The 21985-nt window shown below is 46.2% G+C and overlaps 1 protein-coding gene and 2 non-coding genes across 3 annotated transcripts; 1 reads left to right on the forward strand and 2 right to left on the reverse strand.

Annotated features, from left to right (window-relative positions):
• The first annotated feature begins 322 nt into the window (after positions 1-322).
• On the forward strand, positions 323-2867 carry LOC127334025 (uncharacterized). The gene is made up of 3 exons (XM_051360460.1): positions 323-724; positions 1802-2276; positions 2380-2867. The coding sequence occupies exons 1-2, from the start codon at positions 338-340 to the stop codon at positions 2264-2266; spliced, it is 852 nt and encodes a 283-aa protein (XP_051216420.1). The 5' UTR covers positions 323-337; the 3' UTR covers positions 2267-2276; positions 2380-2867.
• Positions 2868-18103: 15236 nt separating this feature from the next.
• Positions 18104-18241, reverse strand: LOC127328000 (small nucleolar RNA snoR77). Its single transcript, XR_007868913.1, has one exon. It is a non-coding gene; the product is annotated as a small nucleolar RNA snoR77 (small nucleolar RNA).
• A 65-nt stretch (positions 18242-18306) lies between these two features.
• Positions 18307-18444, reverse strand: LOC127327999 (small nucleolar RNA snoR77). The gene has a single exon (XR_007868912.1). It is a non-coding gene; the product is annotated as a small nucleolar RNA snoR77 (small nucleolar RNA).
• Between the last annotated feature and the right edge of the window lie 3541 nt (positions 18445-21985).

The following is a 21985-nucleotide window of genomic DNA, read 5'->3' on the forward strand; positions in this document are numbered from 1 at the left end:
GCCGTCGTTCTCTGGGCCGTTGGCATAGTGAATGTCTAGACATACATAGGGAAATACGTCTGTCGGTTGGAAATGCCAAGAATATGTCACGCATCTTCATGAAACAACCAATGGCCTACTACCACGCTTGGAAACCAGACCCAAGCTGGATTTTCGGAAAGAGGGAGTAATGAATTCTTCGTGCATAAACGAAGGCAGTCATTGGCGCAATGATGTGTACGATGGCCAGAACAGAGAGCGAAGCTCATCGCCTCGCCAACAATTAATACCCGTGCAGTGAACTTAATCTGCCGTCCGTCCGTGCATCATCGTCAGTCGTCACCCTTCCTTCGCTGACATGGCCAGATTCTGCTTCCTGTGCTGCTTGGTGGCTCAAGCTCTCCTGATCCTACTAGCTGGCTTGGCCTCGTCGAGCGCCGAGCAAGGCCAAGCTCACGTGCGCCACGAGTTGCCGGCGCCGGCATGCTCCGGCCAGCGCGATGAAGCTCGACCACTGTTGGGGTTTCTTGGTTTGAGGTCGCCACGCGGAGCTCCGCCGCCACCACAAGCAGCACGACCGAATCGTTTGGCGACGATGCCACCAGCGACCCCTCCGCCACCGCCCACATTGCCGCCGCCACAACGACCAGCAAAAACATACTACTGTACTAGCTCTATCGCTGTAAAGGCTGAATCGACGTCATGTGGGTTTCCCATTCCTTTTATGTTACTACTGGTGTGTGGTGTTTGAAATTTCCAGTCAGCAACGTAGAGCTCCAATGTAACCCCGTGGGGTTTTACCTTCTTCATCGTGCAAATGCAAATTAAGTACTCTTCTAAATTTTGTTTCTTCGTCTCAGCCTGTAAGAGTAAAGATTCGGATGCTAGACAAGCCATGTGTGCTCCCTGATCTAGGCAGTGCAAGTTAAGTCAACTACCCAAAATTTGACAGTTTCAAACAAATTACAAAGTCAAGTCAATATGCCAACCACGCCCCCACTATAAGTTGAGCTTACGGGATCGTCACTGAGAGAAGTCGCTCTCTAGCCAAGATGAAATTGTTCAAGCTCTTCGCTGTCTTGGCCATCCTGGCTGCCATGTCCGCTTCGAATATGCTTCCGTTGGTTGGTGTGCTCGCGAGGCGTCCGTACAGAGTACCTCCAGCGCCAAAGCCGGGACGGTCTAGGGCCTCCGTGATGCCGCTTGATCCCTCGCCACCGCCTCCACCACCAACAACATATCGTCGGTGTCGCGGGAGGCCATTGCCCTCACCACCGCCTTCATCACCCGCGGCATATCGTGAACGCGATGTGGAAACATGGCGCCCTACACTGCCTCCTTGATCCGCCACCGTTAGTCCATTACCAATTTACCATGCCATTAGATCTCAAGTTTAGTTCCATTATGGACTCGCTCCCACAGCCATTTAGCGTCATCTCTATGCACAATGTTGATGATGTTTCAAGTGTAGTTCCTTATGATGAGATTCATTACTGGTTATGCATTGGTGATCTGTGTCACATATTAAGCTTCTTTTACAGCCCAAGTCATATTTTTGTCATGGAAGTCTTCTTGAGACAAAATAAAAAAAAAAGATTCTTGGCGGATAAGCAGAAAACAAAAATCGCCAGAACAGTTATATATTTTGGCTCAGAATGGTTGTCTTTAGATGTTCAAGTATTCTCTGAAAGAGTTCACTGTTTGGGTTCTCCAATCAACATTGTCTTACAGACAGATCACAATTAAAGTTATCCCCATCCGACACCAAGTCGGCAGACATGGACGACACATTAACATTAAACATTGGAGTACCTTAGTGTAGCACAGCTCATCCGCACCGCCCGTGACTGAATTAAGTTCGCTGCATAAATTCAGGTCACAGGAGGCACATAAATCAAGGTCGAGAGCATTACCGTTTGCGAACATGGCAAGATTCGTGTCCTGCTTATTGGCACAGCCTCTGCCGGCCGTAGTAGCGGCGTTGGTTTTGTCGAGTGCCGAGCGATGCCAAGCTCACTCCTACCTCACGCAGCTGGAGCACGCTCCGGCGTCTTCTGATCAACTTGACCAAACCCCAACAGCACCACTGAGACTTCTTGGTTCGAGAGAACCGGAAGCTCCGCCACCGCCAGAACCAGCGGCCAACCGTCGGTCAAGGAGGTCGACGTCACCGGAACCACCACCTCCACCACCACCACTCTCGTCAGAACCGTCGTCTCCACCACCACTCTCGCCAGAACCGCCGCCTCCGCCTCCGCCACCACCCTCGCCAGCACAACGCTCTTAGCAGATGAAATGTGGGTGTTCTAGTCCAGTTTCCCTTATTGCAGTTTTTCATACTAGTAGTTTTTTCAGCTAGTTTTAAGTCAGCAAAGTAGTAACTCTCATTTTTTAAGACAGGCCATGTGTCCCCGCTAATCTCCAGATTTCAGTATAAGTTCAGTTCGACAGATCGTCATTGCAGCAGTTCTTTGCCCGAGAGATGAAACTGGTCTTTAACATCTTCGCCGTCTTGGTCATCATGGTTACTCTGTCAGCCACAACAAATGTGTCGTCGCAGATTGGTGTGCTGGGGAGGCCACCGGGGCCGGCACCGCCGGCGCCAAAGCCGGCACCACGCAGGAGTTCCGCTAAGCCGCTTCATCCCTCACCTCCACCGCCACCACCGGAGGAGCCGAGCGGAATGCAGCCGTCAACCTCGTCACCGCCGCCTCAATAGCCTCAGCAAGGTGTGCCACCACTTCGCACTTCACCGCCTCCTCCACCACCGCTACCGTGCCATTAGATCTTATGAGTTTCACTCGATTAGACTTAATCTTCCATCCTTTTAGCGCACATCTTAAGCACAATGTTGTATATTTAGTGTTGAATAAAGTTCCTTATGCTTAGATCTATTTCTCAGATTAAACATAAAAGTTTGTAACATATGATCCAATATTTAGATCTTGCAGTTTCCCCCTCCTCCCCGTCTGCCCTCACGAGCAGCTACGAAGACTCCTCGAAACCCTAGAAAAGCACCTCTTTTATCTCCTTACTTTAGTCGTTGCCGCTGTCGGCGGTGGCAGCAGCGCCCAGCCGTCATTAGCGGCGGGTGGAGTGGGCGCACCTCGACAGGCGCCCTTCCTCACGCGGAGAAGCGATGGAGGAAAACTAACTTTAGAAGTTTCTTCGTCTCAGTTTGAAGAGATAATTCTAGATGTCAACAAGCTGCATCGATCATTCCACCTCCTCCCCCCTCCCTCTCTCCCGAATCGGAGCACCCACCGCTGTGGAGCCAAAAGCGGGCGGACTAGACTGCAAAATGAAGCAACGCGAGGAGGCGAAGGCCTTCACAACGACCGAAGCCCTGGCCTCCCAAGTCGTTGTCGTCATATAGATCTCTGGATCCTCAAGTCTAGCACCACCACCGATGCCCTGGCCTCCCAAGTCGCCGCCGTCATATAGATCTTTCGATCCTCAAGGCCAGCACCGCCATCGATGCCCAAGCCATCATCAAGCTGCGGCGAGCTCTGGGTCCTCCGCGAATGGCCCACCTCGAAGCGCTTCGCCTCACCAATCTTCCTTGTCAGCGATGTAAGGGTAATAGCCGGAAAAATGTACCACCAACATCTTGGTTCTCCCCTTCCCTGCACGGTTTGTCGATGGAGGTCGGCGAGTCCGTGTCGTTTTTCCTCGTGGCACCTCCCCCAACAACTCATCTCTGCTGCAACGACATCGCGATCATTCCCATCCAACTGTGCCTCGGACGCCTTCAGCCTATTTGGCGCGTTGTTGATAGTGGCCACAACGTGTGCCGACAAATATGTTTGTAAACTTTGGTTACGTTGGCTTCTTTGTTAAATATTGTGTGGAAAGTATGATTGTGCATAGGCCTACTATGATGAAGATCATCAATGTATGGCGAATAAGATCAATAAGGGTGGGCAAGAGGGTGGGAAGGAAGGTGCAGAAGAGAGTGGGCAAGATGGGCTTGATGTTGATGAAGAGCCATTGTTCGACGATGAACTCACACACCAAGCACGAGCACAATCAACATGTGTAGCCAAGGATATTATAGCACACACAGAGGATGATACTAAGTTGATAAACGAGGCATGGATGAAATATGACAAGATTCTATTTGTGATGCCGAGCAAAAGGGGAGCACACGTATTAGAAAAGGGTACATGCATGACTATGCCCCCATGAGCGGAGATGCTTTGGCCCCTACAATTTCAAAGGTGGTCGCAATGAAAATTTCATTCCCATATCCAATCAGAATGCAACGAGATTTGTGGTTAGTATGATGCCATCAAGGCTAGGCACGTGAGTGGCATAGGCGTGAAAAACATGGAAATAATTATTTTTGAAGTTCATGGTCTATCTCTAAAAATATGCATGTCTTTTACTATGAAGTTCATCAGTGCAATACCCTTGGTGATGATACATATATGGTTTATCTCTTGCTTCTGCCGTATTTGTATCAATCTCATAGTAAATTGGGTTGTTGCATGTAGCAATGAATCTCCCTGCATCATCTCTGATCACCGCTCCAAATCTCTCTCTGGATCATAACTAGCATCTACATTTATCAACACAAAACCTTCTCTCGGTTCACTTCAGTTGCTCAATCTCTTCTTTGAATTTTTCCTCGGAGTTCTTATATTAATAGTAATAATGATTTGAATTGATAGTGCCGCGTGGATTGCCGATGGAACTTTTTCAGCATGAAAAAATTGTCTTCACATCCACCATATGTACCAAGCAAAATTAAGGATCGTCTCCTTTATCTTTTCCTCCGTATTGTTTCTAATGATGATTAGCTCCTCCAATACTGCACTTCAATTATGTCAACATGTAGATCCTCTTCAATTCTGTCAAAAAGAACTAGCTTCATCCACATTTCCTTTGCATCTCCACACTCAAAGAGAATATGTTTAATATCCTCACAATGGATGTTGCAACATTGACTTGACACTGGAATATGTCTATTTGGTAGTACACCAAAGCATGGTAAGATTCCATGTAAAGATTTCCAAGCAAAACATTTAACTTTCACTGAACCAAACTCTTCCAAAGAATATTCCATACTGGATTTATACTTGATTGTCCAGGTGCTTGTAAGTGTGATACTTTATTTCTAAATTGGTGATTCCACTCTCCATGGTAAGCCGACCAAATAGAAAACATAGAAGTCTTTGTATACCTCCATGCCACAAAATCCTCCATACTATTTGATGAAAGTGGTGTTGCGAGAATCCTGTTAATATTCAGTACACTTAAATTTCCTTTTAGAATCTCTTCATCCCACTCACGCTTGATATGACTAATAAGTTCCTCAACTTCTTTAAATATACAACTTCCTATTTGGGTAGCAACCTTCCCATCGGAGCTGCTAAGTATCCATGTATCAGTCCATATATCTATGTGTGATCCATCACCAACTTGCCAAATATAACTTCTTCTGAACATTTGGACTCCAGCTAGTATACTTTTCCATGTAAAGGAAGCCCCACTCTTTATTTTGGCATTCAAAATCTTACTATCGGGATAATATCTAGCCCTTAAAAATCCTGCACACAAAGAGTAAGCTCACAAATTAGGCATCACACCTGTTTAACCAACATTGCGAGGCTAAAACAGTGAGGATCTCGAAATCCTAATCATCCTCTATTCTTAGGAATACATAATTTTCATCAGGTGAACCAGTGCATTTTGTTTCATTGATGATCTTCACCCACCAGAATTGCGAAATTACGTCTGTAATTCCTTTGCATATATTTTTCGGAATATTAAATACAGGCATCGCACATGGTGGTATTGCTTGTGCCAGACTGCCCAGTGCCTTCAAAAGCACTTACTTCCTCCCATGGACAAAACTTTCTCCTTTCAACCACTGATAATTTTTAGAACTCCCTCTGTTAAATATTTGAAGCAATCACTTCTATCCATCCTAACCATAGTTGGTAAGCCCAAGTACTAGGACATCTTGGTTTGAGAGGACCGCTCCAAGCTATGCCACCACCAAAAAATCAAGAGAGCGCCATCGGTCCTTAAGGTTGGGGCCACCTAAACCATCACCTCTACCACCAGCATCCTCCCCGCCAACATAAGGCTCTTAGCAAAGTTCTCAGTGAAGTTCAGCATACTCCGCATGATTGCATCGTGATTCGTGTATTTAGGAGTTGCAAATTGGATTGTAACTGAATTTTTTCAGTTGCAAGTGGGGTTATAACTTAAAAATATTCAGTTCCAAGTGGAGATGTAACTAAGAAATATAATCTAGACCGTTAGATTTGTTTTGTGATTCGTGCTAGTCATGGATTGCAACATGAGTTACAGCACAGACTCAATGCCGTCATCTAACTAAGAAAAAAGTTAGTTCTCAATCGACTAAAAACTACTCACAACCCTATTTTATTTATCACCATAAATCTATGATTTGTAGCTTTAGATAGTTTCCAATAAGAAATGTACAACTTTAGCAGAAAAGCAGTTTGCACCCAAACCACTTTGTGATATGGTTTCTGTCCAGCCAGATCAGATACCCTAAAACTCATACTGTGAAATCGAATCTTCATGATTTTTGGTAACCTATGCATTTACTCGTTGTTCTGTCTATTTCACATTACTTATCAATATCTAACATTAGGCAATAGCTTTCAAATTATGAACATTTAAAATTTAAATTCACAATAGTTTTCGGTTCAAAAGAATGGCTATCATAGAACAAGTGGAATTCAAACGTCACCAAAATTATGAATCAAATGCCACATGATAATCAAGCAACATCATTGTTCCCATCACCACCACCGCTAGGCCATGATGGTAGGCCAAGACATTGTTGATCGCAAATTGCCCCCTTATAATCTCCCAATACTCCCTCGCATTGTTGTCCATTCCACTTGGATCCATCATCTCGAGCATGTTCTCCTCGGCCATGATCTCTTCCCTCGTCTTGTCCTCAAGGAGTCCGCCCTCCTCAAACTCCATCTTGCACTTCTCTGGACAACGAAAAAGACAAAACCTAAGCATTTAGAGGGTACGCCGATATTTAACCTCTTCAATGATTCGTTGAACAAACCGCGGGCAATGGCGTCGGTGACAATCGACACGTGGACCTAGATGCCAAGGGCGTTACTGCAGGTGGAGAACGCATAGGTCCCTTTGTCATCATCTTCCTCGGCCCGTAAGAGGTTTTTTCTTCAACAACATGAACGGCAGGGGCCAGACACTCCCGCCACCAACATTGGAGGGAGCTCGGGGACACGACCATGCCCTACCACTTGAATTTGGCGCAGGGGCAGGGGGCGCATGCGCCACAAGAGGACCTAATCCAGCCCGCGCAACCTTGAAAGCGACGAGTGGCATCCTGGGGAACTCCATGGGAACAATGGGGCGGTGAGGGGAGGAAGGAGGCGCAATAACAAGGGGATCAACACAAGCAGCGGCAAGGGAGCCGGGATTGCATGGCTGAAATGTCCCACATGCCAAACTCACATTGACCTAATGGAAAACTAACTCCGTGTACCCAGTATATGAAGCATTCGCAACTGATTTTAGCTTCACGGAAAAAAAATGCACTACGAGATATTTAATGGGGACAAAACATTTTCCTCCTAATTTGTGATTTCGGTCAACTATCTGCTAGAGTTGCTCTTGTGCATTTTTAGCTTCATTTTTCCTGTTAGAAAATATCTAGGTCAATTCAATCTTGATTTGCCCATGTGTACCCAAAAATACGCAATGAAACCTAGGTAGTCCAAAATTCGTATTTTCTAACTCTCCAAAAAAAATCTAAAATTAAATTTTGTAGGTGACGACATGCACATGCCATTGTTTAATACCTGAATTCAAAAATATGTAACTTCGGGTAATTATGTTAGAGTTGAGCCGTATAGTTTTTCACGTGTTATGGCTTGGGCCTTTTAATGGACATAGACTCCTTTTTTCTATATTTTTAGAAAGAGAGAATTGATATATAATCTATTTCAAACTGCTACAGTTACGCTAATGATCAATCACCACAGATCTACTTATGGATGGATCGATAAATGCTAAGATTTATATGAATGAAAACTCCTAAAACTTAAATTCGAAAGCGTGCAGGTAGATTTATCCTTACCGGGAATGAAAAACTGGATGCATTTAAAGCTCTTATCGCTGACAGCTACAATCTCCACTAATGCGTTCAAAACAATTGCAACACCAATTTTTGTTCTTTTTGAACGAAGTAAGGCGTCGGGGGTGCATTCCAGCTCAATCACAATGCAGTACAAAGCCTGTCATGTTCAAAGACCAAGTCAACTGCCGAAAATTTTCAGTACAAATCCGATCATTGCAGCAATATCTTTGCCGCCCCATATGAGACTACTCCCTCTATCCTAGTTATAAATTAACTAACATAATATAAATTATAAAACATAAAAATTACATCATTACAAAGTAGAACATGCATCTAGATTTTTCAATGATATATATTTATGTGATATACTACTACCTCTAGATTTCTTTAATCGACACGGGGTCTACCCACGCGAGATGCTAGTGTTGGCTCCCCTCCACGTCGATTAAATCTGACCGGAGAGAGTATATCTTTTGGTTAAAATTACAAACTAGGAATACATCATGAATACGATTGGTCAAAGTTACACACTAGTACTCTTCAAGATCTTTGCAATCCTTGCAATCCTTGCAATCATGGCTGCTCTCTATCTATCACAAATGTAGCTTCACCGATTGGTGTGCTAGGGAGGTGGCCGGTGATAGGGCCACCGGCGCCAAAGCCAGCGCCAGCAAAGGGCGGAGCGAAGCCGCCGTATTCCTCGTCTCCGCCTCCACCAACGGCTCACTGGACCGGAGTGCAAATTTCTAGCTCACCACCGCCACCTCAATATCGCCAACACGACATGCAACCACTGTGTCGTACACCGTCTCCTCCGCCACCACTGCCATGCCATTAGAATTAGTTTCATTCGACAACACTTTATTGTCATTTTACCACATATCTCACGAACAATGACGTTTATTTATTGATTGAATAAAGATCCCTAGGCTGAGATATGTTCCACAGATTATACCAAACATGTTGAGCATGTAAATGCTTTAATATTTTCTTTGGCAGTCATCGTAATTGAAATAGGATGTTCTTGAGACTACTAGACCAGCTTCAGGGAGGGAACCGAAGCCTCCCCCTCAGCTGATTTTAGATGGTTTTCAACCTAGACCAAGGTTGCACCGCTGAACGATCTCGGCTAGCTCAACATTGGCACAAAGGGCAATTACCTCGCATGAGCACCTCGGCTTCCTCTACAGTCCATGCATACGCCACGCGACATTGTCCAAGAACTTCCTGCTACGACTGCGAGGGGAGTGTTAGAGATATATTTGGTATATAGGTATATTTGGTAGTATAGGATTTGTAATCCAAACCTACCTTATATCTAGGCGAGGCTTCTTGCCTCTCAAAACTTGTACCCTTGTATATACTTGCTCGAGAGGCTCAATACAACATCCAACAATTCTGTCGATCTTTCTCCTTCTCTATCGTTCAACACTCACGCATTTGCTCATAGTTTTTTACTATTTCATTTTGCTCAGCGCTCACACTAGTTATCAATATATAACATTGATTAATAATTTTCAAATTCTAAACATTTAGATTGATCTTAAATGGAAAATGGTTTTCTATTGAAAGGAGTGGGTTGTCATAGAACAAGTGGCATCCAAACATCACAGAAAAATATGAATCAAATGCCTTGTGATAATCAAGCAAGATCATTGTTTCCATCACAACCACCGACACCATCGCTAGCTGAAACTCGACCTCCCATCCCGCCGGGCCAAGACATTATTGATCTCAAGATCTTCCCCCCTTCTAATCTCCCAATACTTTCTCGCCTTATCGTCCATTCCAGTCGTATCCATAGCTTGAGCCGATTCTCCTCGGGAATGAAATCTTGCCTCATTTTTTTCTCCTCGAGGAGCCTACGCCCCTCAAAGTCCATCTTGCACATCTCCTTAAACAAGGAAAAACTTAGAAAGTACACATTCAAAAAGTAGGGCGAAATGTAACCTCTTTGAAGATTCATCGGGCACGCCGCGGTACGGTCATGGACGATGATGGGGTTACTACTGGTGAGATAAGGCGTGGGTCCCTCGAGACAACAATAGCGGCAGTGGGCCAAATGCTCACGCCACCAACGCAAGAGGAGCCCATGGGTGAAGGTTGGTCCCTACCGCTTGCTTCTGGCGTAGGAGGTGCATGCACTAGGAGAGTCTCTAAGAGAATCGCCACTCGAAACCTCCATACAAGGTCCGGCATTTGCTTGCATGGGGGGACGCCGATGATTTTTAATTATAGGGGGGAGTATGGACCCAACCCCTATTTTGGCTTTTTGGTGATCCCATAGGACATGTGGCCTACTTTCGTTGGGCGCCGTGTTAGCCCGCACCCCCGGTTGCCTCCCTATAGGATGGGGTTGGTTTGTGATGCCAGATAAAGAAAATTTTGCGCTGACACAAAAAATGTTTACATGGAACATGGCTTGGAACTTTTTCTCGCTCTATTTTAGCTTTATTAATCCTTTGAGAATGACAAGTGGAGATGGGGCATACAACCTTGAAAGCGACGAGCAGCAGCTTTGGAAACTCCATGGGGACAACACAGCAGTGAGACGTACGCAGCATGTGGATCAACGCCAGCGGCGACGAGGGAGCAGTAATTAGAAGGATGAAATGTTTCCTCCTACCAAACTCGCATTAATGAACAAAAAAGGAGTAGTTATGCCTACCCTTATTTTTTAAAATGGAACAACTTTATTGCATTAATTAGTTGGCTCATCAGACACGATGGCCACCTCGATATTAACAAAGTTTGGTAGTGATTCAGGCCATAAGCAACCGGACATCATCCCTACTCACACCACCAGCCACAATGGCATATGCTAACTTATTACAATCACGATAACAGTATGAATAAAGAACTGATGAAAAATTTAATTGAGTAAAAACTTGAATATCTCGATAGATGACTCCATCCGGAGCCAGATCAAAATCTCTAGTCTGAATTGTTTTAATGAGATTTTATGTATCAGCTTCCATCTGAATATGTCTCATTCTCCATAGAGCAGCTGCATTATCGTCTCTGCTTGCCCTGCATTGCATACATAATTTGTTCCGCACCTAAACCCTGACATACCCAGCGCTGTCTCTGATATCAAATCTCCCCTGCCACCAACCTTAGGCTAGTTATAGTGAGAAGTAACTTAAACTAGTAACATGATATATGTTATTAGTCTAACCTTCATAGTGGATAGTAAGGACATATCCAACGCCGCGACCCAAACAGACGTTTGGGTCATCCGTTTTGGGTCGTATGGGTGGCCGTGCGGATACGCGGACAGACGGACCTGGCCGTCGGTCTGTTTGGGTAGCGCAGTGCGCCGCCCAACGCGGACACACCCCAAAAGTCAAATACAACAAAAAAAAGGAAAAAATAAAAACATTTAAACCTAAAACATATGCCCTATTTTGTGGAAATTTATACATATGCCTATGGGAAAATTTATACATATGCCCTATTATGGGCAAATTTAAACTACAAAAGAAAGCCTTCTATATGGCTTTAAATTAAAAAAATATATATAACCCTATCCTAGGGTTTGAGGAGGACGAGGTGATCGCCGGTGCGCCGCCTAGTCCCTGTGGGCCTCGTCGCTGTGGGCGTCGACGACGTCCCCGGGCGGCGATGCGCTGTTGTGGCTCGATCGCGCCGGGGACTCCGGCCACGGCGACCATTGGGCCTCTTCCCAGGCCGAGTGGGGGTCCGGAGTCGCCCGCTGCTCCGCTGCAGCGGCCCGCAGCTCCGCCTCCTCCCTGAGGCGGCGCTGCCTCTCCTGCTCCGCCAGGCACCTGGCCTCCTCGCGCCGGCGCCTCTCCTCGTCGCGCCGGCGACTGGCCTCCTCCTGCCGGAACCTGGCCTCCTCGCGCTGCCGCAAGGCTTCCTCCTCCTAGCGGGCCTAGCCGAGCAACGCCCAGGCCTCGGCATCCTCGGCCGCCTGTCGAGCCTCCTCCTCCATCGTGGAGGTGCGGATCACCGCCACGAGATGAGGCCACTTGGCCTCCTCCTCTGCCTTGGACATCGCCAGAGCGGCGCGCATGTCTGGGTCATCGACGTCCTCCCGCTTCAGCACCAGCGGAGCGGGTTGCGCCAATGCCGCGCCAACGCGGGCGGCCTCTCCGATGTAGTGACCGCCGCGGTGTCCGGCAGCCCTCAACACCGACGGAGGACGATGGCTGCTGCTGGCCTCGCCGTCGTTGGCGCCGGGAGCAAAAGCCTTCTTTAGGGCCATGTCGGCTGTTGCGAGCGCGTGGGGAGGTGGACTGCGGAGTGGGGAAGTGGACTGGACATGGACAATCCCCTCCCAGTCCACATTTAATATCTTTTGCGCCCCCACCGACAGCTAGGCCTAGGGAGGCGAGCATGCGGACGCGCGAGGACGACGCGTGCCATCCGCGGCCACGCAAACCTGGCCTAGATTTAGGCCGGGTTTGGGTCGTCCCGGACACCGCGGCCATCCGCATTTGCGATGCGTGGCCGCGTTGGGCCACGGTTTTGTCCGTTTTGACCCATCTGATGGGTCACCGCGTTGGAGATGGCTTGACATATAATCCCTCCATACTAGAGCTTAAGGTATAAAAAATTGGCACAAGAATTAAGGTCGACCATGCAGATTTCCTTCCATGTTTGCCCCTCATAAATCGCTACAGTAACTCCTCCTTTTATTTCTCTCTCCTTCCTAATACACGCACCGGACTACTCATTAGGCTGCTCATAGTGGGGAGTAACTTAGACTAGTAACATATGCCATGTTACTAGTCTAGGTTACTACCTTCATAGTGGGTAGTACCTTATATGTGGTGCATTGTACCTTACATTGGGTGTGTAATGTTATGGTAACATAGCTAGTTACCACCTCACTCTCTTTCTTCATTTATTCGCATGCCATGTCATCAAATGCCTTGACATGTGTGATGTTACTAGCTATGTTACTCCCACTATGAGCAGTCTTATCTTCCACCACCATGCATAACCAATTAAGTTCCGACCTTGGACCCCCCTTCCCCGTCTACAGTAAAGGAAGGTGATTTGTAGCTCTCCCGGGCGCTCCACCTCGCCGGCGTCGATTCGGCGGATTCCTCGGCCTCCGCCGGCCGCTGCGGCGGCGGGAGGTCGGGGGATCCCCGATTCGCGTCGTGTATATAGTGTAGGAGTGTTTAGGTTCTCGGCTGCCGGCGTCTGGGAGGCGGTGGCGCGGCGGTCGGTGTTTGCAGGTGGTGGTTCTCCCCTCCGGCGACGGCGTTCCCTGGAGCTCCGCCGTGGATCCTCCGCCTTCGTCGTGCTCGTGCCTCTGCGGAGGTGCAGTGGGCGACTTCCCCTTGCTGGTTGCCGTGGACGGCGGTGCCAGCAGTTCAAGATCTGGCGCAAGAAGATGGCGCGATTCGGAGCGACGACGACGACGACCTCTGGTGTAGGTCCTCTGCGACCGGTGCTCGGCGACTTCCCGTCCGCCTGGGGAATGCTTCTGATCCAAGGCTTTGTGAGAAGCAGCGGCGGCGGCGCGCCACCGACAGCGCCCGTGTGTCGCCGGCGTAGTCAACGTGCAGGAGGGCTGTTCTGTATTTTTGTTTTCTTCAGGGACCTTTCTGTAATGTTTCCGAATTAATGCCATTTTCTCTGCTCGCAAAAAAAAAAAAAAAAAAAACCAATTAAGTTCCGGTTTTAAAGGAGATTGATTTGGGAGAGCAATTAATTTGGTGTGAATAGAGGGACGGGGCTTCCCTGTGCCCGGTACGTGCGACCATCCGTGCGACCTCGCGCGTGAACTCGCGTGGCTCTGCCTCATGCGGCCCCAGCTCCGTATCTTTTTGAGAAAAAAAAAACAGAACGACTCTGTATCCTTCTCCTCTATACTGATTCCCTCCGTAATACTCGCGCATCATTAACACTCCGCGCGGGAACAATCCACAAAATAGGTGGTGCGCGCCAAAATTAATTTGTCGCTAATGAAAATAGAGAAGGAGAAGGTTGAATTGATCTACAGAGTTAAACACAACAATCTGGATGAAGGGATCTACATAGTTGAAACATAACAATCAGGACGGGTCAACCAGAGAGTGCATATATGGAACATGGGGGCATGTGAACCCACTTTTTGAAAAGTTCCGTTTGTGATGTCAAAATATGTTTTAAAAATCGAAACACAAAATGATTTCCCAGATGATCTCAAATATGTGCCCTGGACATGAGTTTCGTGGCGAAAAAACCTTTTATTTTGTCTCGGCAAAAAAGTGAAATTTTACAGCGCTATATAGCAGTATATATGTGACGTATTTTGTCTTTTTTAGATTCTGAAATAAAAAAGTGGTTTCTCCACGAAAACTTTCTACGCACACATGGAACATGCGTACGTACCCGGATATTTTTATTTTAGAATTTTTCAACATTTGGAAAATGCATTTCCAACTAGAGTTCACATGCACCCAGGTTCAAACCGGACTTTTCCGGGTCAACCAGACCAAATCACATCCAAGCTCTCCTCTCCAACTGAATAGCGCCTCCCATCCCTGATGGCTTCAAGGAATAGGCACGGTGAATCTGCTGTCCCTGATGGTGATAAATCTACGACACTAATAGTAAGTAATCTCACTCCATTTTTCATGATGAATCACAGGCAAATTCTCCAAATTCTTTTTAACGGATTGTGCAAGTGCTTCCCATCCTGAAATGCAAAAACTCAGTTTAGATAGGCTGATCATCTAATGAATTAGCAAACCATGTAAGAGGGAATAAGTAGGAACTGATAACTAGGAGATCCTTTGGATAGCCACATATTTGTATGAACTAAACTGATTTTTTTTTTTGAAACGGAACTAAATTGAATATTAATTGATATAGGATGTGGAGGAAAATGCAGCAGATCCCACTGATGGCAGGGTACCAAAAGTAGGCATGCAATTTTTATCAGAAGAGGAAGCTTATTCCTTCTATAACAAGTATGCTGAAACTATAGGTTTTAGCATTAGAAAAAGCAGTGGTCATAAAATGAAGAACTCCTCTACAATGCAACAACGGACGTTTACATGCTGTCGCCAAGGTATGTGCCATATGAATTTTTAACGATTGCAATCATATTTGATGCACTAAAGAATTACTTCAACTTATAGGCTATCGTGTGGATGATAAAAGAGAGTATACGTTCAGTTACAGCAGGCCTGAAACACGATGTGGATGTACCGCCCGTATGAAGATAAGCCTTAGAAGTGGATTTTATGATGTGTATGAATTTGAGGCTTCACATAACCACATTCTTGCTCCTGGAACCATGACCCACTTTTTGAGATCCCAGAGAAAAGTAACAGAAGCGCAAATAGCAAATGCAGAGGTCGCGAAGTCTGTAGGTATTTCAAATAAAGCAACAATCGATTTGATGGCTAAACAAGCAGGTGGAATTGAAAACCTTGGTTGTACACGTGAAGATATGAAAAATCGGGTGTACTCAAAAAGAACGATACAAGCAAAGGAAGGTGACACCGGGGGAGTGTTAGAATACATGGTGAAGAAGGTATCGAAAGATGTCAATTTCTTCTATTCAGTTCAAGTGGATGAGGATGATTTGATAACCAACATTTTTTGGGCTGACTCCAAAATGGTCTCGGACTATGCGATGTTTGGTGATGTAATATGCTTTGACACCACATACAGGAAACTAGATGATGGACATCCATTTGGTTTGATTGTTGGTGTAAATAATCACAAGAAAACTGTTGTCTTCGGTGCTGCACTTCTGTATGATGAAACCGCTGAAAGTTTTGCTTGCCTTTTTAGAATTTTTTGAAAGTTATGTCAGGAAAACATCCACGGACAATTCTGACCGATGAAGATGCAGCAATAGCAAAGGCGATAAGTGAAGTCCTAATTTATACTATACATAGACTGTGAAGAGTGTTTTGGACTAGAAGTTGCTCTACTGAGAATAGTGTTTTGCATACCACGCGTGCTACCTCAGTCCAATTTATAAGAAGTTCAGTCTGTATATATGCTATGCCCACGACTACATCTCATCCTCACAAAACATTTTCATTCATCATAATTTTTCTTCCCCTTAAACAAAGAAAGTTCTGCAGAATTGCATAATGACATGCGTTCACACAACTATGCGGAATTGGTGTCCTCAAGATCAATACAACAAGAAAAATAAATTTTCCTGTATCAGGGCGTGATGTTAAGTTCCCGAGCTGTTCAGAAATTGGTGTCTTGGCAGCTTTCTGTCGGACGGCACGGACGATTGCAGATTGGCGCTGACGACCACCGGCAGCCCACTGCAGCTTCTGCCCATCTAGGTGCTTGTACGAGCACTTTCGCCCATCCACCTCCGCGCCGACGTGGTTGGTGGTGTCGGTCGATGGCGGACAAACGGAGGTGCGCCCGGCCTCGTCCACCTCCTCGGCACCGCGGGGACTACTACCAGTGCTTACCTGGGCCGACGCCTTGTCGCGAGATCACCTAGGCCACCGGCGGCCTGATTCGTAAGGGGCCGCAGTTGGCCGGAACTGGCGGACCGGCGGAGGAATAGAGGCTCGGTCGCGCTTGTCCAGGTTGAGGCTCCACAACTCTGACTCCGAAGCGGCGGAGCGACGAGATCCGTCTACAGGTTGCGACAGGAGGGTGGAGGAACGGGAGCGCAGCTAGAGGTCTCACTCGCGGACGTCTCAGCTTCTGATGTTTCGGTCTACTTTCAGCTTCAGTTCACACAGGGGAAGAATACGGAAGAAGCAATTGGTACTGATTCGGTAGACGGGTAGATGAATACGGAGTTATGGACATGTCTTTATTTCTGGCAATTTTATTTGAACGAAAAAGCTGGGGATAAGGGATAGGGGAGGCGGCGTCGCTAGATGACTTCCACGCGTCCGCGTCGCACGGACGCGGCACGGACAAGCCTCGTCCTTAATAGAGGAGCTAATACCATGTGCATGCCATAGCTGGCTCAATCGCCTCATTTTCTTTAACAAACTAGAAACGGATGCTAGGGGCACCTTTTGGCAGAAACAAGCTAAACTTTAGCATGCGCCTTATGCTATGATGAAAAAACGAATTATTTTTTTACGTCTTAAGCTCTGGTACTGAGGAAGTATGTGCTATCATGCATTGTGTCATTTATTATGTTGTAGACTCATCTTATTTGAAATGTGTGATGTTATGGTAACATAATAAGTTGTAGACTCTTTCTTCATTCATTATCATGTCACCAAAATATTTTGGATTGTGTGATGTTACTAGCTATGTTACTCCAACTATGAGTAGGGTTAGCATCCAAAGCACCATCCGTATATCGTACTACAGACAAAATATTTTAACCCTAATTTGTGATTTTGCACCTGTTTCTACGGTATTTTTTTTCTTCCTTTGCTCCGAAAGAAAATATCTAGGTGCAGACTCTCGATCTTATCTGCCCATGTGCCCTTGTACTTCCAGACAGAAAACTTTGATTTCTCCAGGGCATGAAATGCTGGGTGCATTTTTCTTATCTTTAGAAGCTGAAGTCTCGATTGATGCGTTCCAAAACAACTCCAACAGCATTTATCTACCGAAAATTTTCAATTGCTTTGCCAAACAGCAAAGATGTTACAGGTCTTCAAGCTCTTGACAATCCTTATCATTGCTGCTCTATCAACCGTGAGTGGGGCGTCAACGGTTGGTGTGCTGGGAAGGCGGCCGGTGACGGGGCCGCCGGCGCCAAAGCCATCTACAGCCAGGGGCCGCGCGAGGCCTCTGCATCCACCGGCACCACCTCCACCATCGGCGCATCGGAACTGAGGCAGCAATCTGCTCACGGCCGGCGCCTCAATATTGTCAGCAGGACGTGAAACCACTGCAGCGTCTACTCCGCCGCCGTGCCATTCGAGTTTCATTGGACAGCACTTTATTGTAATTTTACCACAGATCTGTTCGAATAAAGTTGTTTAGATATTGAATAAATAAAGTTTTTTGGGCTGAGATCTGTTTCGCTGATTCAACCGGAAAGGTTCGAGGATGAACATGGTTTATTATTTTCTTTGGTAGTAAAGATAACTGAAATTGGATGTTCTTAAGACTACTAGACCAGCTTCAGGGAGGGAAACAAAAGCATCCCCCTCAGCTAATCTGAAGAGCAGAAGATTTAGTCTCCGAGCAACGCAACACCTCCAAGGCCATTGTAAATTGACAAAGGGGCTGCCTGAATCGTCGCTCGTTGAACAGAGAACAAATTCGTGCAACACGGTGCTAGATCTAGAGGAAAAAAAGATGTACTTAAGACTACTAGACCGGCTTCAGGGAGGGAAGCAGAGCATCCCCCTCAGCCAATCTGAAGAGCAGAAGATTTACTCTCCGAGCAACGCAACACCTCCATTGCCATTGTAATTTTGACAAAGGGGCTGCCTGAATCATTGCTCGTTGATTTGATTCTCCCACCAGAAAGGGTAGATCATACTCAAACCAGGCAACAAAGAAAGGGAAAAGAAACGAAGAGAGAAAATTAAAATTAAAGAGTAAGATGGATCGGACAGAGAGAAGATTATGAATGATTCGTCAGGTGATTTAGATCAACGAAGGCGGCGCTGTTTTTCATTTTACGCTCAGCCGCCGCCTCGTGGGAATTTATAAGATGGAGAAGCGAACGAGGAACCCTAGTTTTGGAGGTTTGGTAACAAGGTTACGAGGTGACGAGAATACCCTTGTTCAGCCGCCGTCTGATGCCCATCTGATGGTTTGTGCCGGCAATACAAGCGTAGCCCAACAAAAGCTTTTCCAACAGCCTAGCCCAACTAAAGCTTTGATTTAACGGACCTAGCCTGATTAAACTATAGGCCAGGTCACAGCTACGAATGGTCAAATCTAGGCCCAACACAGAAATAAGTTGCCCCATGACACTTGGGCCCGATCCAACACTGTTAATGTCTAAATGCATAAATATTCAGTCCACACTTTCCCAAAAGATTTTAAAAGACCGTACTTTGTTGATCTACATGTTTGCTTCTTCTCTTCTTCAACGACGGAGGACTAACTCTTTCATTCCCCTTTTCCTGAAGATTTTCTCCTTTTCTTAGTTCTTACTCATCTCCCACATATTATATTAGTATTCCTTCTTACGACTACACTCTATGCTAATGGTGGAGCATAAGATGAAGCTTGTAAACGTCAATCCATGAGCTCAAAACAGTATTGGAGAGGTTGCGAATAATGCGTTCAGAAGTGAACATCAAGGAACAACAAGGTTTAGAGCAGTCAGATTTATCAACAGTGAGGTGGATGCCTGAAATGTTAAGGTGTATAATGTTAATAGTTTCTTTTGCTTTACGTATGTTGTTTCAACAAGTTGCAAACAAACGTATGCGTGCTTTCATGAACATGAGTGCTATGTTGCAATGATTTTTATTCGTGAGCATGTGAAAGTTGTTCTCATACACATTTAAGTAAGCAAAATGTAATTTCGCTTTTACATGTATACTAATTGTGGCAATGTGAGTGATTTGTTGCCAATAAGAACACATATTTTTTGCCTAATCGATGTCAATGACTCAATGCAAACCCTCGCTGAGGCTTGCCAGAATAATTGCCTAGAAAAAAAAAAGCTCAATCTACTTGAAGCAGCTACAATACCTCCCCTCACTTCACTTGTAGAATGGTTGGCTTTCTTCTTCTTTTCTAAGACCACCCGGATCTTAGACATGACACTACAGGAAACACACAAGGGTTCGATGGACATATCATGTGCCGACGGCTTTTTATAGGAAGGCTACAAATATTTGATTTTAATACAAGGTTCAACAGGATTTGAATCTAGGAAATTGTAGGTTTGTATGCTCTAAATTGTTTAACCAAAAGACAGATCCGCTGGAGAGGCTAGGCAATAGATTTCAAGGTGACTAGCTTTTTTACACGTATTTGGAGTATACGATCCATGCACAAAAACAAGGAGGCAGATTTGAATGCTGCGAAGTCAGAATATGTTTCGGTGAGATTTTGTGAGGAAGATAGACAGATTCTCCTACACCCTTTTCACATCCTCATTTGGGGCACGGTGTTTCTCCCAGCGACAACTCGAATCCGGGCATCATCACATCCTTCCAGAGCTTCAGGCTTTCGTACGAAGCATTCCCCGTGCCGGCCGTGCCGACGATATCAATCACGACGCTCAGCAACGATCCTGTTCCGCCGCGGACAAAAGCTCGTGGCGTCGACGACAGGGACGGGCGGGGGACACGCACGCGGCAAGGGCCAAAGAGGCCGGCAGCGGCGACCGGCGACCTCCAATCGCGCGCAGCCCCGAGGTCGAAAGGCCGTCTGGTCCGGGACCCCCCACGGCGGCTCTTCGCGGCGCCGAAAGAGCCACGGGATGGGGACGCGGCGACCGGACGTTCATGATCGCGCACCCACAGTGGAGGTGCCTTTCGTTCGGAGATTTGGATCTGATGAGGCGCGGGATATGTTCGGTGGCGAACTGCGTGAGCTTTCCATCCTGATCTTCGGAGATCTTTTCCTTGTTTCAGTACTCCATCTCTAGTGAATTGACGTCTGGGACGAGGGGGCTGGGGAATGGTCGCCTCTGTCCTGTCCTTCCATTGTAGAACTCGACGTTTCTACTCCATTTAACAAATGCGCACTTAGTTTATAACAAAGTTTGACTATTAGTTTAATAAATAAAATATAAATTATATGTAAACAAAATCTATGTCATTAGATCCGTATGTAAAAATGGTTTAGAATGATATAACCTTTTTAACATATTTCATATTTTATCGATCAAAATAATGGTCAAACCAAAATTTTAAACAACGTGCATGTTTGTTAAACCGAGACGGGAAAGTCGCTCCTAGTGATGTGTATGTCTGCCCGACAAGACGAATCCTTGTCGTAGTCTCCACAATGTATTTTCAGATAACGAGTCTCTCGCTCAAAACATACCCGAATGAATCTACGAGACGCTAGCTAGGGGCTTCAGTTCAAGTAATATTCTAAGTCATATGTATCTAGACACATTTCGTTGTATTGGTTTACTCATGTCATTGTGCGCCCGTTGTTCCCTGCTATGGAGGTGGTCGACCATGGAACTGCAACGATGACGACAAGGTGATGTTGCGGTTCTCCGACAGCATGCTATTCGGATGAAAATCTTGTCCAACTTGTGTCGGTGCCGGCGAAGACGGCACCTTCGAACATCGTTTCCCTTGATGGAGGCATCGTTGTGAAGCTCCTACATCTTCCCCACCATCGGGGTGTTCTCTCCAGGTGAAAGCCTCGATTTGGCGTGCTGGATCAGCAATGGAAGCATCTTTGACGTCGCTTCTTTGTTGGAAACATCATTTTGGAGACAACACGTCATACACATGGTCCTTCGCGCCACTCTGGTTTTGTCGGTGCCTAGGGCATGGGCCTCCAGGGTGATGTGTATGAGCTAGCTGGTGCTTCCAAGATGGTGTCTTTCTCTATACTCCCCAAGTCTCGACATTCGCTTCCTGACCTCTAGGAGCTCATGGGTGGAGGGTAAGTTGGCTCGGGTAGTCTAGCTGAAGTGTCTTCTGTAGCCGAGGTTGTTCAAGACGTGACCTTGATGTGCTTGTTAGGCTTTGCGAGTCATTGTTGTGGTGGTCGCAGCGATTCTGGTGGCTCATCTTTTGATTAGCAGTGTTAGATGAAAGGCTCTAGAGCCATTCTATGGCACTTACTCCTTTCTCTTGTGGGTTATCGAAAATATCCAAAAAAAACCTAACTCGAAATAGATGGAGTATCCTCTACGCGGGGCCTCTAGAGCAGAGGCGACCATGGAGCTAGATGGTGCCACAAAAGATATAAATCCTTGTTTTAGGGGAGCATATGTGGTGAATTTTTGTTTGAGGTATGTGGTGAAATTTTCTTGATATACAAAGAAGATTAACTTTTCTTGGTATCTAGTGCGCCCTCTTGGCACCATGTGGATCCGTT

The sequence above is a fragment of the Lolium perenne genome, chromosome 1 (genome assembly GCF_019359855.2).
Source record: "Lolium perenne isolate Kyuss_39 chromosome 1, Kyuss_2.0, whole genome shotgun sequence".
Classification (NCBI taxonomy): Eukaryota; Viridiplantae; Streptophyta; class Magnoliopsida; order Poales; family Poaceae; genus Lolium; species Lolium perenne.